General features: G+C 42.0%; 1 protein-coding gene across 1 annotated transcript; it reads left to right on the top strand.

Annotated features, from left to right (window-relative positions):
* The first annotated feature begins 9,195 nt into the window (after window positions 1-9,195).
* Window positions 9,196-15,725, top strand: LOC129862009 (ankyrin repeat and SOCS box protein 13-like). The gene is made up of 6 exons (XM_055933289.1): window positions 9,196-9,397; window positions 12,457-12,656; window positions 13,073-13,223; window positions 13,508-13,642; window positions 13,960-14,151; window positions 14,436-15,725. The coding sequence occupies exons 1-6, from the start codon at window positions 9,355-9,357 to the stop codon at window positions 14,597-14,599; spliced, it is 885 nt and encodes a 294-aa protein (XP_055789264.1). The 5' UTR covers window positions 9,196-9,354; the 3' UTR covers window positions 14,600-15,725.
* Window positions 15,726-17,503: the final 1,778 nt, after the last annotated feature.

Consider the following 17,503-nt stretch of genomic DNA (forward strand, 5'->3'; position numbering starts at 1 on the left):
GCGCGTTTTCAGAGGTGGCATTGTCTGTTGTTATGCTGACGTTACGGATGAAAACTATCTCCGTGTCGAAGTTTGTTTGATACATGTGACCATATCACCGTAATGTATGTTTTTTCAATATAGTTTAATCAGATTATTAGAATTTTTTCGGGAGTTTTGCCGTGTTCCGTTCTTTGAGTTTTTTAACTTTGGACATGGACCGTGCCAGTCGACCAGTACCCAGGCTAAATGAAGAGGGGAGGTTGCCATTGTGAATGGATTGAACGACTCATCAGGACTAAGGACACCTTGATCAACATTCTGATGAAAGACCAGCAATAGTAAGACCCAATTTACGATGTTATTTCATATATCTGTCGTGCATGTGAACTGGTCGGGCGCGTCCAGCCGGTTCTGGCTGGCCTGGTTATGCTAATTTAGCGATACATTTTGTTTTCGCAATAAAACATTTAAAAAATCTGAAATATTGTTTGGATTCACCAGATGTTGGGCTTTCAATGTCTGTACGCTGTGTATTTTTTCTGAAATGTTTTAAGACAAGTAATTAGTTATATAACGTTGGTCTCTGTAATTGTTCTAGCTGCATCAGCACTATATCAGATTGCAGCTGCAATGTAGAACTGTGATTTATACCTGAAAAATGCACATTTAAAAAAAAAAACTATGCTATACCATAAATATGTTATCAGACTGTCATCTTAGGAATTTGTTTGTTAGTTAGTGGCTATCAATATCTTAGTTTAGCCGAATTGGTGATAGCACCTGATGGAGTAAGAAACTGTTGGAGTAAGAAAATGGTGTCATTTTGCTAACGTGTTTAGCTAATAGATTTACATATTGTGTCTTCCCTGTAAAACATTTAAAAAATCTGAAATGGTGGTTTTATTCACAAGATCTGTGTCTTTCATTGGGTGTCTTGGACTTGTGATTTAATGATATTTAGATGCTACTATTTAATTGTGACGCTATGCTAGCGATGCTAATCAGTGTGGGGGGTGTGGGGGGTGCTCCCGGATCCGGGTTAGGTACTCTGTAGAGGTTAATATAGCTTGAATTCTATCTAAAAACACCACATACAATGAAATCAATGTGTATTTTTCACCATGTCAGTTGTGGCCAAAACTTTTGAGAAAGACACAAATATTAATTTTCACAAAGTCTGCTGCCTCAGTTTGTATGATGGCAATTTGCATATACTCCAGAATGTTATGAAGAGTGATCAGATGAATTGCAATTAATTGCAAAGTCCCTCTATGCCATGAAAATGAACTGAATCCCCCCAAAAAACATTTCCACTGCATTTCAGCCCTGCCACAAAAGGACCAGCTGACATCATGTCAGTGATTCTCTCGTTAACACAGGTGTGAGTGTTGACGAGGACAAGGCTGGAGATCACTCTGTCATGCTGATTGAGTTCAAATAACAGACTGGAAGCTTCAAAAGGAGGGTGGTGCTTGGAATCATTGTTCTTCCTCTGTCAGCCATGGTTACCTGCAAGGAAACATGTGCCGTCATCATTGCTTGGCATAAAAAGGGCTTCACAGGCAAGGATATTGCTGCCAGTAACATTGCACCTAAATCAACCATTTATCGGATCATCAAGAACTTCAAGGAGAGCGGTTCAATTGTTGTGAAGAAGGCTTCAGGGCGCTCAAGAAAGTCCAGCAAGCGCCAGGACCGTCTCCTAAAGTTGATTCAGCTGCGGGATTGGGGCACCACCAGTACAGAGCTTGCTCAGTAATGGCAGCAGGCAGGTGTGAGTGCATCTGCACGCACAGTGAGGCGAAGACTTTTGGAGGATGGCCTGGTGTCAAGAAGGGCAGCAAAGAAGCCACTTCTCTCCAGGAAAAACATCAGGGACAGACTGATATTCTGCAAAAGGTACAGGGATTGGACTGCTGAGGACTGGGGTAAAGTTATTTTTTCTGGTGAATCCCATTTCCGATTGTTTGGGGCATCCGGAAAAAAGCTTGTCCGGAGAAGACAAGTTGAGCGCTACCATCAGTCCTGTGTCATGCCAACAGTAAAGCATCCTGAGACCATTCAATGTATGGGGTTGCTTCTCAGCCAAGGGAGTGGGCTCACTCATAGTTTGCCTAAAAACACAGCAAGGAATAAAGAATGGTACCAACACATCCTCCGAGAGCAACTTCTCCCAACCATCCAGGAACAGTTTGGTGACGAACAATGCCTTTTCCAGCATGATGGAGCACCTTGCACCAGCATGATGGAGCACCATAAGGCAAAAGTGATAACTAAGTGCCCCAGACCTTAATCCCATTGAGAACTTGTGGTCAATCCTCAAGAGGTGGGTGGAAAAACAAAACCCCACAAATTCTGACAAACTCCAAGCCTTTATTATGCAAGCATGGGATGCCATCAGTCAGGATGTGGCCCAGAAGTTAATTGACAGCATGCCAGGGCGGATTGCAGAGGTCTTGAAAAAGAAGGGTCAACACTGCGAATATTGACTCTTTGCATAGTTTGCCCCCGGTGATGCGTTGTGCAGACCTCACTACCCTCTGGAGAGCCTTACGGTTGTGGGCGGAGCAGTTGCCGTACCAGAGCATCCTGTCGGGCTGTATCACCGCCTGGTACGGCAACTGCTCCGCCCACAACCGTAAGGCTCTCCAGGGGGTAGTGAGGTCTGCACAACGCATCACCGGGGACAAACTACCTGCCCTCCAGGACACCTACACCACCCGATGTCATAGGAAGGCCATAAAGATCATCAAGGACAACAACCACCCAAGCCACTGCCTGTTCACCCCGCTATCATCCAGAAGGCGAGGTCAGTACAGGTGCATCAAAGCAGGGACCGAGAGACTGAAAAACAGCTTCTATCTCAAGGCCATCAGACTGTTAAACAGCCACCACTAACATTTAGTGGCCGCTGCCAACATACTGACTCAACTCCAGCCACTTTAATAATGGGAATTGATGGAAATTCTGTAAAAATGTACCACTAGCCACTTTAAACATGCCACTTAATATAATGTTTACATACCCTACATTACTCATCTCAAATGTATATGTATATACTGTACTCTATATCATCTACTGCATCTTGCCATCTTTATGTAATACATGTATCACTAGCCACTTTAAACTATGCCACTTTATGTTTACATACCCTACATTACTCATCTCATATGTATATACTGTACTCTATACCATCTACTGCATCTTGCCTATGCCGTTCTGTACCATCACTCATTCATATATCTTTATGTACATATTCTTTATCCCTTTACACTTGAGTGTATAAGGTAGTAGTTGTGGAATTCTTAGGTTAGATTACTTGTTGGTTATTACCGCATTGTCGGAACTAGAAGCACAAGCATTTCACTACACTCGCATTAACATCTGCTAACCATGTGTATGTGACAAATAAAATTTGATTTGCATCAATTTCATGTAATTGTCAATAAAAGCCTTTGACACTTATGAAATGCTTGTAATTATACTTCAGTATTCCATAGTAACATTTGACAAAAATATCAAAAGACACTGAGGCAGCAGACTTTGTGAAAATTAATATTTGTGTCATTCTCAAAACTTTTGACCACGACTGTACAATTCAAAAGTAGAAAATGTCCTTCTTGGTCCATGTGCTGGGATATAAGGGAAAAGGGTGTCTTCTTATTTATCAGGATGCCTATACCTCTGTTGTTACCACAGTAGGTGGAAGCATAGGCCTCTCCTACCCAGCTCCTCTTTAAATATTACATTTCTCCTTTTTTGAAGTGTAACTCTTGCAGGAAACCACATCTGCTGACAATCTCTTTAAATGTTCAAGAACCTTATGGGTTTTTTCCCCCATCATGAAGCCTGTGCACAATGTAATCAGTTGGATTTTGTTGGCTTTTACTTGTATAGAATAAAAGTTAACCTTGTCTCTCATTGAAGAACCAGATAAAACATTTGAGCAGACATGTCATATGAGCGTGTTAGACATCCCGTGGGTATGGAAGAATCATAGTATGAGTACATAGTTATTGTATACATTACATATAGGGAACGTGTGAACATGTAGGCTGAGCAAACATTTAACAGGGAACAGACAAAAAACATAAAGAAAGGACTTCTTATGAATTATTCCTTATGAATTAAATTAAAGTATAGTGGCTGGTGGGGCTCTACGTGGGGCGAGTGGGTCCACCGAAAGAACAAAGTGAGGTGATTGGAGGCCCCAATCATACTTCAGGGAAGTGTCTGATGCACCAGATTCCAGGTGACAACCTCATGAAGCTGGTTGAGAGAATGCCAAGAGTGTGCAAAGCTGTCATCAAGGCAAAGGATGGCTACTTTGAAGACTCTCAAATATAAAATATATTTTGATTTATTCAACACTTTATTGGTTACTACATGATTCCATGTGTTATTTCATAGTTTTGATGTCTTCACTATTATTCTACAAATGTAGAAAACAGTAAAAATAAATAAAAACTCTGGAATGAGTAGGTATGTCCAAACTTTTGACTGGTACTGTAAATAGAGAGGAACAATTTGGGGAAAGTAGAGTATAGATTATATTGGGGGAGGGGAAGATAATATTTTCACAACATACGATAAGCAGGTCTTAGGTATCACTGTATGTAACCTACAGTGCATTCATGGCTTTTTCCCACTCCATCTTCTTCTCAGTGCAGAGATCTCCACTCTGTCCACTGAGGTCCCCATTATGCAGAATGTTTGTAGGCCTTCGACTGGAAAGGTTTCTTGCAGCTTGATTAAAGCTTCATCAGCGCTTGTGAATTCCATCCTTTGCGTTCCCTTCCTTACCCACAGCACTGCCGGGAAGCGGAGTTGAGATTTTATCCCATTTTCCTCAAGAGGCTGTCTGATTGGCAGGTATTCCTTTACGTTTCTTTCTCAGCTTAGCAGACAGGTCCTGGAAAAATCAAATGTTCTGGCCTTGGATTTTGATCTCCTTTCCCCCTTGCGCCTTCAGAATGTTGACTTTGGCCTGATAGTTCCATAGTGTGAACATTATTATTCGTGGGTATATATAATTTTTCTGTTTCACGCAGATCCTATGGCTTCAATCCAAATCCTCTGGTGATATACCCACATTAAGTTCCTCTATCAGTTTGACCACGTAACTGGAAAGTTCTGGTAAGGACAATATTGTCATGTTGTTACGTCTCATTCTGTTTTCTTGCTGATTCAATTCCTCTTCTAAAGTTTGTTTGCAAAAGACACATTTTGTTGTCTTATTCGTTCAAGCGTACGTTTTGTTTGTGCGTGCCTCTCTCAAAGACTGCAGTGTATAAAGTCAGAAAATCTGCTCTCTCACCCACTGTCACCAAGGGAGTACCCCAAGGCTCGATCCTAGGCCCCAATCTCTTCTCAATTTACATCAACAACACAGCTCAGGCAGTAGGAATCTCTCTCATCCATTTATATGCAGATGATAGTCTTATACTCAGCTGGCCCCTCCCCGGAATGAGTGTTAAATGCTCTACGACAAAGCTTACTTAGTGTCCAACAGGCTTTCTCTACCCTTAACCTTGTTCTGAACACCTCCAAAACAAAGGTCATGTGGTTTGGTAAGAAGAATGTCCCTCTCCCCACAGGTGTGAGGGTTTACTACCTCTGAGGGTTTAGAGCTTGAGGTAGTCACCTTATCCAAGTACTTGGGAGTATGGCTAGACGGTACACTGTCCTTCTCTCAGCACATAGCCTGCAGCTTTGACGTAATCACTCCTCTTTCACCCCAGCTGCTAAACTAACTCTGATTCAGATGACTATCCTACCCATGCTAGATTATGGAGACATAATTTATAGATCGGCAGGTAAGGGTGCTCTCGAGCGGCTAGATGTTCTTTACCTTTCGGCCATCAGATTTGCCACCAATGCTCCTTATAGGATACATCACTGCACTCTATACTCCTCTGTAAACTGGTCATCTCTGTATACCCGGCGCAAGACCCACTGGTTGATGCTTATTTATAATACCCTCTTAGGCCTCACTCCCCCCTATCTGAGATCCCTACTGAAGCCCTCGTCCTCCACATACAACACCCATTCTGCCAGTCACATTCTCTTAAAGTTCCCCAAAGCACACACATCCCTGGGTTGCTCCTCTTTTCAGTTCGCTGCAGCTAGAGACTGGAACGAGCTGCATCTAACGGCTTTAATGAAGTGGCAGCTGTATTCGTGTCAATGATGTTGCCATATTCTAGGACCGGCAGGAACATTGACTGCTTTCTACTATTAAGTGAGAAGCATTACCCTTTTCTATAGAAGAAGCTATAGAAAGATAGAAGATTTTCATTCACATCTTCTTACTTAAATTAATCTATGTTTTTTAAGGGACAACTTATCATCTATCTAAATGCCAAGATATTTGTAAGTAGGGACACAATCAATATGGGCACCATCTAAGGTACAGATGCTTAAATATTTTAAGTCATTTTTATGCTCTCTAGAAAACAACACATACTTGCTTTTTCCCTCAATCAATACTAATTTAAGATCAATAAGGATATTTTGTAAAACAACCAAAGCAGACTGTAGGTCAGATAGAGCCTGGTCGACAGTAGGGGCAATAGAAAACACAACAGTATTGTCCACACACAGGTGCAGTTTAAAGAAAATCCCAGACAAACAAATATTGTTCATGTATTTGGTATTTTATTTGGATCCCCATTAGCTGTTGCAAAAGCAGCAGCTACTCATCCTGGGGTCCACACAAAACACGAAACGACGATGCTAATGATTGGCCTAACCATCATCTGGTAGATAGAAAGGCTTTCCCAAAAACCTTCTCAATGAAATATTAACCAGCTACAACGTAGCCTATGCCTACCTGGCAGAACGATATCATGATTATTTGCATCAATCCAGTTGCTACAGAAACACTACAGAAACCAAACAACAGTGCTAGGTGCCTGCACACTTGAATTAAAGGGTAACTACAATCCAAAATCAAAATGTTGTACATTTTCTCCAGGCCTCCAATGTGGTCTGATGTGGTTAAGGATTGTTATGGACATCCTAATTGATCTGTTTTAATAGTAGGCCTACTATTAGCCTACTTGCACAGTACAGTTTTGATTAGCTGACTTTGAAAGACCAATATTGGATTTATAAATTTCGGTCATTCAAAGTGGCATATTTTGTCATGGAATTTTTCACACAGGGCGTCTTTCCGTGGCTGGGCAAGCTGTTTGGAAAATGATTGGCAAATTTAGAAGACCACTTCTCAAGCCACCACTACATCAATGGTTATTTTGGTCACGACCGGTCACCTCCTTTGTGAATAGGGAGTAGACTACGTGAGCCGCCTGCCAAAGTTACACTGTATATACAAAAGTATGTGTACACCTCTTCAAATTAGTAGATTTGACTATTTCAGCCACACCCGTTGCTGACAAGCATTTAAAACCATGCTGACATGTCCCTAGGAGGGGTGCGTCACTTGAGTGGGTTGAGTCGCTGACGCGATCTTTCTGTCTGGGTTGGCTCCCCCCCCTTGTGCTTGGCGTGGCGGAGATCTTTGTGGGCTATACTCGGCCTTGTCTCAGGATGGTAAATTGGTGGTTGAAGATATCCCTCTAGTGGTGTGGGTGCTGTGCTTTGGCAAAGTGGGTGGGGTTATATCCTGCCTGTTTGGCCCTGTCCGGGGGTGTCGTCAGATGGGGCCACAGTGTCTCCCGACCCCTCCTGTCTCAGCCTCCAGTATTTATGCTGCAGTAGTTTATGTGTTGGGGGCTAGGGTCAGTCTGTTATATCTGGAGTATTTCTCCTGTCTTATCCGGTCCTGTGAGAATTTAAGCATGCTCTCTCGAAATCTCTCTTTCTTTCTTTCTCTCTCTCGGAGGACCTGAGCCCTTGGACCATGCCTTAGGACTACCTGGCCTGATGACTCCTTGCTGTCCCCAGTCCACCTGGCGTGCTGCTGCTCCAGTTTCAACTGTTCTGCCTGCGGCTATGGAACCCTGACCTGTTCACCGGACGTGCTACCTGTCCCAGACCTGCTGTTTTCAACTCTCTAGAGACAGCAGGAGCGGTGGAGATACTCTGAATGATCGGCTATGAAAAGCCAACTGACATTTACTCCTGAGGTGCTGACCTGTTGCACCCTCGACAACCACTGTGATTATTATTATTTGACCCTGCTGGTCATCTATGAACATTTGAACATCTTGGCCATGTTCTGTTATAATCTCCACCCGGCACAGCCAGAAGAGGACTGGCCACCCCTCATAGCCTGGTTCCTCTCTAGGTTTCTTCCTAGGTTCTGGCCTTTCTAGGGAGTTTTTCCTAGACACCGTGCTTCTACACCTGCATTGCTTGCTGTTTGGGGTTTTAGGCTGGGTTTCTGTACAGCACTTTGAGATATGACTAAATTTGATTTGATTTGATTCTACATTTGGATTTACACAGGTTAGTGTGATGTCTTTATTAATATTATCTGGGTCTTCTTCCAATTAAGTTACTGCAGAAGCATGGATGTTCCACTTTCTTTCAAGTTGGTCCATGTTGGAACCAGAACCGAATATTAAGAAAAATATATTTCTGGCTGGAACCATCATTCGTTGCAACCTGGTCTCAGAGCATTTCATATGATTTTGTATGCAAATCTGGACACTCCTTTTAGCATGATATGTTACATTTAATATGGTTACATGAAACAGATGGTTACTTAAGACAGAAAACGAAAGCAGGGTGGTTGGTCGGGGTGGATGGGTAGGAGTATAATGCAAATGTCTAGCAACCCAAAGGTTGCGAGTTTGAATCTCATCAACTTTAGCATTTTAGCTAATTAGCAACTTTTCAACTACTTACTACTTTTTAGCTACGTTGCAACTACTTACCCTTCCCCTAACCATAATCTTAAACCTTTAAGCTAACCCTTCCCCTAATGGTGACCTTAACCCTTTAACCTAACTCCTAACCTTAACCCCCAACCCCTAGCTAGTGTTAGCCAGCTAGCTAACGTTAGCCACCTAGCTAGAATTTGTAACATATCATACGTTTAGCAAATTCCTAACATATTGTACATTTAGCAAATTCGGAACATATAATATGAATTGTAATTCATAACATATCATATGAAATGGGTAATGGACAACCACAAATGAATACATACCATAAGAAACGTAACATCTCATACTAAATGGAGTGTCTCATACAGGATAATATGAAATACTCTGAGACCAGGTAACAACAAACTACATATCCCACAAGCCATTGATGTTCTTTTTAGTTCTATGTGCTTCTAATTTAAGCCATCATCCACCACTATCAACAACGTTACTGCAGCAATGCTTCACTGGTCTTCTCTGCGTTTTAAAATGCATCAATTTATTCTGCAAGACTAGAGGATATAATATCTATAGCTAAATGGAGATTACTCGTGCCAGACCATCGCTGTTTGGAGATATAGGTGAGTTGTTTTATTTGTGTCTCGCCTGTCTGAAAGTTCAAAGAGGCTAATGCTCATGACGTAAACAGCATGAATGCTTAACCCACAATCAAAATTATAGTAAAATATTTGTCATGCCTCTCCCTCGTTGAGTATTTTATTTAGCTGGCTTATTCAGGCCTAATATTAGAAAACGTTCTGCTCTTCCTTGTTTTACTGACCTAATTTGAGACCATCCAGCTAAGCTTGTTATAACAAGCTATTGACCAGTGTATTAGAGCATGTACTATTTTGTAGGCTACGTAGGTAACCTAGGTGATCCTTATATGACATTCATTCGCTGTATCTAGCTTTTTTGCCGACCAGATCATTAATCTAGCCAATGTTGTCTAGATGTAATACATTTAGGTTAGGGCAATGCCTATGCATGTCACCAACCATCACATAGACAGACAGCGGACGTCAGCAATGGGTAAGCCTCGTGGGGAGGGAGGGGCGGGTTTATGACAGGATTCACGTGGCGTGAGAGCGGCGTCTTGGACCAATGATGTATTGCCCTGGAGCTTATAAAGGGTTTCAGCGATAACTCAAGATCTAGCAGCGTGTTTTTTCAATGCTTTACTTGGACTGAAATAGTTGCCTGTACTCATTTTGGGTGCCGCTAGTATTTATGTGTAGGTGTAGGGGCTGCACAATACTTTCGAGCTCATATTCTATAGTAGGAACAAGAGCTGAAGCGTTAGAAAATGTGAGGTGCCGGTGTTGTGCCGAACTTCACCCCCCTGCCAGAACCCCCCACCCCTTTGCGTGAAAGCGCACACACTCAACGCATCATTGTTGTGACTTGCTTGCCAGTTGAGATTTCTGCTCTTCACTCCGTTGTCAGTTTAGCCTACATTTCACTGATCTTAATAGCAGAAAGCATTTTTTTTATTTGTGCCCTTCAAGGCAGCTGTCAATGATCATGTTAGGCTTTCTATCATTTTTTTTTTTATGGCGGTTTGATTTATGGCGGTTTGATCGCAGGGGATGCACTAGTAATGTCTGCAGTTTTCGGTTTGGCTATTTGTTTCAAATGTATTAGTCTATAAATAAATCTCTTTGCCAAAATTCGTCATCTCTCCCATGTCTTATTTGACTAGTAGTTGTTCCGAAATGTTTATTGCTTGCCAACATTTTACTCCCTCCTCTATGTTTAATATAACACACACACACATTCATTATTAATTTCGGTTGCCTATCCTGACGTGAAGTTTGTTCTATAGAAAGTATTTGACTCTAGCCACAAAATTAAGGAAATTAGAAGGGGGAGGATTTCAGCAAGGCCATTTACTTGCCTGCCGAAATCCCCCCCCCTAATTTCCTTAATTTTGTGGCTGGAGTCAAATAGTTTCTGTGGCACACACTACTGGTCAACATGAGCTACCAAATTGATTATGAAGTGGGCCAGTCCCTGCAGTCCCAAGATAGAAGGGGGGGGGGGGGGTTGCCAGGCAGGCAAGAAAATGGCCTTGCCGAAATCCCTTTCTGATTTCCTTAATTTTGTCACTAGTGTCAAATACTTTATGTGGCACACATCAGAGTCAAATACTTTCTATAGAACAAACTTCATGTCAGGATAGGCAACCATAATGAATGTATGTGTGTTATAGTAAACATAGAGAGGGAGGATTCTGACAGGGGGACGATTTTCGGCACAACACTGGTACTCAGCTCCAGTGAGCTCCTGCACAAATCAAGAACTGACATTATTTAATAATAAATACAGACATAAATTAAAGGCCTACTTTGTGTAATGAGCTCAAATAATTTGACTGTAAAATATATAATTGCCCTCTTTGTATCATGAAAATGAGATCAACAGTTATTGGGCAGAATAAATAGATACAGGCATCATACAACATGTGCATGTGCAACGGATGTGAAATGGCTAGCTAGTTAGCGGTGGTGCGCACTAGCATCCTTTCAGTCGGTGACGTCACTTGCTCTGAGACTTGAAGTAGTGGTTCCCCTTGCTCTGCAGGGGCCGCGGCCTTTGTGGAGCGATGGGTAAAGATGCTTTGTCGGCGACCGCTGTTGATGTGTGCAGAGGGTCCCTGGTTTGCGCCCGGGTCGGGGCGAGGGGACGGACTTAAAGTTAAATTGTTACACATGTACTGTCTGTATCATACAGTGAGCTTCAAAAGTATTGGGACAGTGGCAATTTTGTTGTTGTTTTGGCTCTGTACGCCATCACTTTGATTTGAAATGATACAGTGACAATGAAGTTAAAGTGCAGAATGTCAGCTATAATTTGAGGCTCTTTTCATCCATATCGGGTGAACCGTTGAGAAATTACACCACTTTTTGTAGATATCCCTCCCGCTTTAGAGAACCAAAAGTATTGGGACAAATTCACTTATATGTGTATTAAAGTAGTCAAAAGTTTACTATTTGGTCCCATATTCCTAGCACGCAATGACTACATCAAGCTTGTGACTCTACAAACTTGTTGGATGCATTTGATGTTCGTTTTGGTTGTGTTTCAGATTAATTAGTGCCCAATAGAAATTCATGGTAAATAATGTATTGTGTCATTTTGAATCACGTTTTTCTTGTAAATAGAATAGAATATGTTTCTAAACACTTCTACATTAATGTGGAAACTACCATGATTACAGTTAGTCATGAAGGAATCGTGAATAATGATGAGTGAGAAAGTTACAGGCACACAAATATCATACCCCCAAGACATGCTAATCTCTTACCATTACAATAACATGGGAGGCTAGCATTTCTTTTTGGGGGGGTAATGATATTTGTGCGTCTAACTTTCGCACTCATAATTATTCATGATTCATTCAGGATTATCCGTAATCATGGTAGCATCCACATTAATGTAGAAGTGTTTAATAACATATTCTATTCTTATTTACAATAAAAGTGACTCCAAAATTATTTTGGACGAAGTGCCAAAGTGGTGGAGTCATAACAACAAAACATGTGTCACTGTCCCAATACTTTTGGAGCTTTTGGAGCCCAATACTTTTTGGAGCATATATAGGAATTCATTTCTTTTCTCCCTCCCTCCCTGCCTGCAGCTCATGGCCTGGGGTTCTGGACAGACCGTTCGGCGGTACACGAGGCAGCAGCCCAGGGCAAGGCTCTTCAGCTACAGAAGCTGATCCAGGGAGGGGCAGCAGTCAACATAGTGGCTGTGGACTCCATAACCCCCCTCCACGAGGCCTGCATACAGGGACAGACACAGTGTGTCCGGTTGCTGTTGGACGCTGGCGCTCACGTGAGTCAGAGGGCTATTTTTCTCTTGTGACAGGTCTGTCGGTAGTGGTACTACTGCTGAATCTGGAAACCTTAGGGTGGTGACTTATCTGCAGTAACCCCTACATGCAAACAACTGTGACTGTTTCCGTGAGGGCCGGGAAACATTTGAATAGAAGCCAAATTCAGAATCTGAGGGGGAGATAGTCCCTGGGAGCCTAAGGGTTTTTAGATTTGAAATTACACATGGATTTGTTATAAGACTTATAAAATGGACCATCAATAGTTCAGATTCTCTATTTAAGGACTCTTGAGGGGTATTGGTGAACAACAAATGTTGTGCTGTAATATTGATTTCTGTCTGTCTGTGTCTGTCTGTCTGTCTGTGTCTGTCTGTCTGTCTGTCTGTCTGTCTGTCTGTCTGTCTGTCTCACTCAGGTGGATGCGCGGAACATTGACGGCAGTACCCCTCTGTGCGATGCCTGCGCTGCGGGCAGCCTGGAGTGTGTGAAACTACTCATACAGCACGGGGCTACGGTCAACCCTCCGCTGTTCACCTTTTCACCCCTCCACGAGGCCTGCATGGGGGGTACATGTTCATGTGTTGTGAGAGGGGGGTGGGGGGGGTGGCAGTCCTGGACGCCACACACACAGTATAAAGAACACACACATACACTGGGATAGTGGGATACATCTGCATTGCTTGCTGTTAGGGGGTTTTAGGCTGGGTTTCTGTATAGCACTTTGTGACTTCGGCTGATGTAAAAAAGGGCTTTATAAATACATTTGATTGATTGATATTGTGCAGTTAGTCCCCCTCAATACCCAAGTGTCAAACTATGACTGACGTGTGTGTGTGTGTGTGTGTTACAGGTAACTCTGACTGCGTTCAGCTCATGATAGACGTGGGAGCTCTGATGGAGGCCCATGACTGCCACTTCGGCACACCGTTACATGTAGCGTGTGCCAGACAACACTTTGACTGCGCCAAGGTGCTCCTCAATGCAGGTGGGTGAACCACATTGTGGTAATATTATTTCAAAATGTTGTTTTGCTCCTGATCATTGAAAGACCATTAATGGGACTGTGCTCTCTCAAGTAAATGAGTAACCTAACCTTAAAAATAAGGTGAAATTTGAGAGATTGAGAAACTTCAGACGTACATTTGAAAGCGTTACATAAATTCCAACCCTAACTTGATCTTGAAACTTTGCAGTTAAAACAATTTTCTGTACTTTTTGATGCAGGTTGTAATTTTCAGAATGTGTGTAACGGTAAGTCTCGACCACTTCCCTTTAAAATCAAACCTTTTCATCTTCTCCAAGGGGCGAACGTGAACGCTGCCAAGCTCCACGAGACGGCGCTCCATCACGCAGCCAAAGTAAAGAACGTGGATCTGATCGAGCTGCTCATTGAGTTCGGTGGGAACATATATGCCAGGGACAACCTGGGCAAAAAGCCCATCAACTACACAAGTCAAGGGTCTCCCACCAATATCTGCCTAGAGTTCTATGAAAGTAAGTATTTCCACGTAGGTAGAAAAGACTAGAAAAGTCTAGAGATTATCCTATGTATGAAAATATGATCTTCAAAGAGAGATTTTCACACTACTGGGCAGAGCTGAGCTGCATTTGTTATGCATCCACCGTAGTTGCTGGAACCATGCTGGAGAGGACAATGTGAAAATAAAATATTTAAGAAAATATTAGAACCTCACAATGCAGTTCAGGTTGGCACAACAGTATGAACAGGGGTAATATAATATAATTATCTCAACTGACATGCTTTCGCTCTTTCCCAGATACTCCCCTCAGTCTACAACAGATCAGCAGGATAGCTCTGAGAACAGCACTGGGCAGAAGAGCCCTGGACGACGTGTCCAAACTGGGCTTGCCCAATCGCATCACCTGCTACCTCTCATATCAGCCACCACCAGATCTGGACTTGGACTTTGACTACTTCTAACACGCCCCATCCTACTTCTAACAAGCCCCATCCTACTTCTAACAAGCCTCATCCTTTTTACGAGTCTGTTTTGTCTTGTGCCGAACGATTCCACCACATAGGAATAAGCCTGGTCCCAGGTCTGTTTGTGTTTTTGTCAATGCCAACTCATTGTAATGCTGACATTTTTTCCACCAATTAGCATAACAATGGCTGATTGCACAAACAGACTGGCACTCAGACTAGATGGGAATGAAGATGCAGGGTAGCCTGGTCCCAGATCTGTTTGCGTGTTCTTGCCAACTCCTATTGTCATTGTCAGGCTAAAAACACATTGACAACGACTATAGGAGTTGTTTATATAATACAAACAGATCTGGGACCAGGCTAGAAGTAAGAGAGCCCAAACTCATTTGTTAGAGTTATGGTTTCAGTTAAACTACAATGAAAAGTAGGGATATAAATGTAAGCTTACTGATGTGACATGTGTCAGATAGCTATGCTTGAAAGACTGAGGGCAATACTCAATCTGTATCGCTGAAGGGTTATATTTCTATTCATCTGTAAAGGTCATTTCTGATTGAGCCGAGATATGCAGCGTTCACCTTAAATGCAGTCTCTACGATACGGATTGAATCTAGGCCTAAGCGTTCCCACTAAGCATAGTCTTATGCTTGGACCCAGATCTATTTGTCCTGCCTTATGTTTGGGATGTTGTGCCTTGCCAACTGCAAGACTGCACAAACAGATCTGGGACCAGGCTAGTCTGTCCAACCTTTCTGAATTCTTAAATCTTTTAGCTAAGCTTTTAGGATTGTGTAATTATGTGTAAATATCAAACATATATGTTTATTTTGAATAATGTGTATATAAACTATGTAAATAATACAAATTATTTGATTTATGTAAATTCCATGAATACTGTATATGTCTATTTTGAGTTTATAAGTGTTGCATTTTGTCTTCTTCTGTATGGTTGGAGTGTTAGAAATGAGGGTGTTGTCGCAGGGGTCAAGTGCACACCCCTTGAAATGAATTTGCTATCATATTAATTGATTGTATTGTTCTTAATACTTTTTACTCTTCCATTGTTGCTTTACTGAAAATAAATGATGCACACTACCAGTCAAAAGTTGGGACACACCTACTCATTCAAGGGTTTTTATTTGTTTTGACTATTTTCTACATTGTAGCATAATAGTGAAGACATCAAAACTATTAAATAACACATATAGAATCATGTAGTAACCAAAAAAGTGTTCAACAAATCTAAATATATTTTATATTCTTCAAAGTAGCCACCCTGTGCCTTGATGACAGCTTTGCACACTCTTTGCATTCTCTCAACCAGCTTCATAAGATAGTCTCCTGGAATACATTTCAATTAACAGGTGTGCCTTGTTAAATGTTAATTTGTGGAATTTCTTTCCTTATTAATGCGTTGAGCCAATAAGTTGCGTTGTGACCAGGTAGGTGTGGTATACAGAACATAGTCCTATTTGGCAAGAACAGTTCAAATAAGCAAAGAAATTACTTTAAGACATGAAGGTCAGTCAATCCGGAAAATGTCAAGAACTTTGAAAGTTTCTTCAAGTGCAGTTGCAAAAACCATCAAGCGCTATGATGAAACTGGCTCTTACAAGGACCGCCATAGGAAAGGAAGACCCAGAGTTACCTCTGCTGCAGAGGATACGTTCATTAGTTACCAGCCTCAGAAATTGCAGTCCAAATATGTGCTTCACAGAGTTCAAGTAACAGACAAATCTCAACATCAACTGTTCAGAGACTGCGTGAATCAGGCCTTCATTGTCAAATTGCTGCAAAGAAACCACTACTAAAGGACACCAATAAGAAGAAGATAATTGCTTAGACCAAGAAACACGAGAAATGGACATTAGACCGGTGGAAATCTGTCCTTTGGTTCCAACCACTGTGTCTTTGTGAGATGCAGAGTAGGTGAACAGATGATCTCTGCATGTGTGGTTCCCACCGTGAAGCATGGAGGAGGAGTGATGGTGCTTTGCTGGTGATACTGTCAGTGATTAATTTAGAATTCAAGGCACACTTAACCAGCATCGCTACCACATTATTCTGCAGCGATACGCCTTCCCATCTGGTTTGCGCTTAGTGGGACTATCATTTGTTTTTCAACAGGACAATGACCCAACACACCTCCAGGCTGTGTAAGGGCTATTTGACCAAGAAGGAGAGTGATGGAGTGCTGCATCAGATGACTTGGCCTCCACAATCACCCGACCTCAACCCAATTGAGATTGTCCGGGATGAGTTGGCCCGCAGAGTGAAGGAAAAGCAGCCAACAAGCAAATGTGGGAACTTCTTCAAGACTGTTGGAAAATCATTCCAGATGAAGCTGGTTGAGAGAATGCTAAGAGTGTGCAATGCTGTCATCAAGGCAAAGAGCATCTACTTTGAAGAATCTCAAATATGAAATATATTTTGATTTGTTTAACACTTTTTTGGTTACTACATGATTCTATATGTGTTATTTCATAGTTTTGATGTCTTCACTATTATTCTGCAATGTAGAAAATAGTAAAAATAAAGAAAAACCCTTGAATGAGTAGGTGTGCCCAAACTTTTGACTGGTACTGTATTATATGTTGGAACATGTATACCGAGTACCAAGCAGTGGCATATTCACAATACTTTTGGAAGAGAAATGCAGAACTACTGTGTGGTTAACATTAGCTTTTATCTGAAATGACAAACTGTCACAGTTAACAGTATGCTGGAGAATGGGGAAGGAACATCTTGTCTGGTGGATGTAGCCGTAGAAGTAGGGGCTTTCCAGGGTTAAAACGATTGCGCCAGTAAGCATGGTTTAGCGGTCACTGTCCGCTTCCGAGCATGCTGACACACACACACGCGCTAGAGGACTTCCTCTTTCTTCCCATCAGAGGTCTT

Source organism: Salvelinus fontinalis, chromosome 9 (assembly GCF_029448725.1).
Source record: "Salvelinus fontinalis isolate EN_2023a chromosome 9, ASM2944872v1, whole genome shotgun sequence".
NCBI classification, from domain to species: Eukaryota; Metazoa; Chordata; class Actinopteri; order Salmoniformes; family Salmonidae; genus Salvelinus; species Salvelinus fontinalis.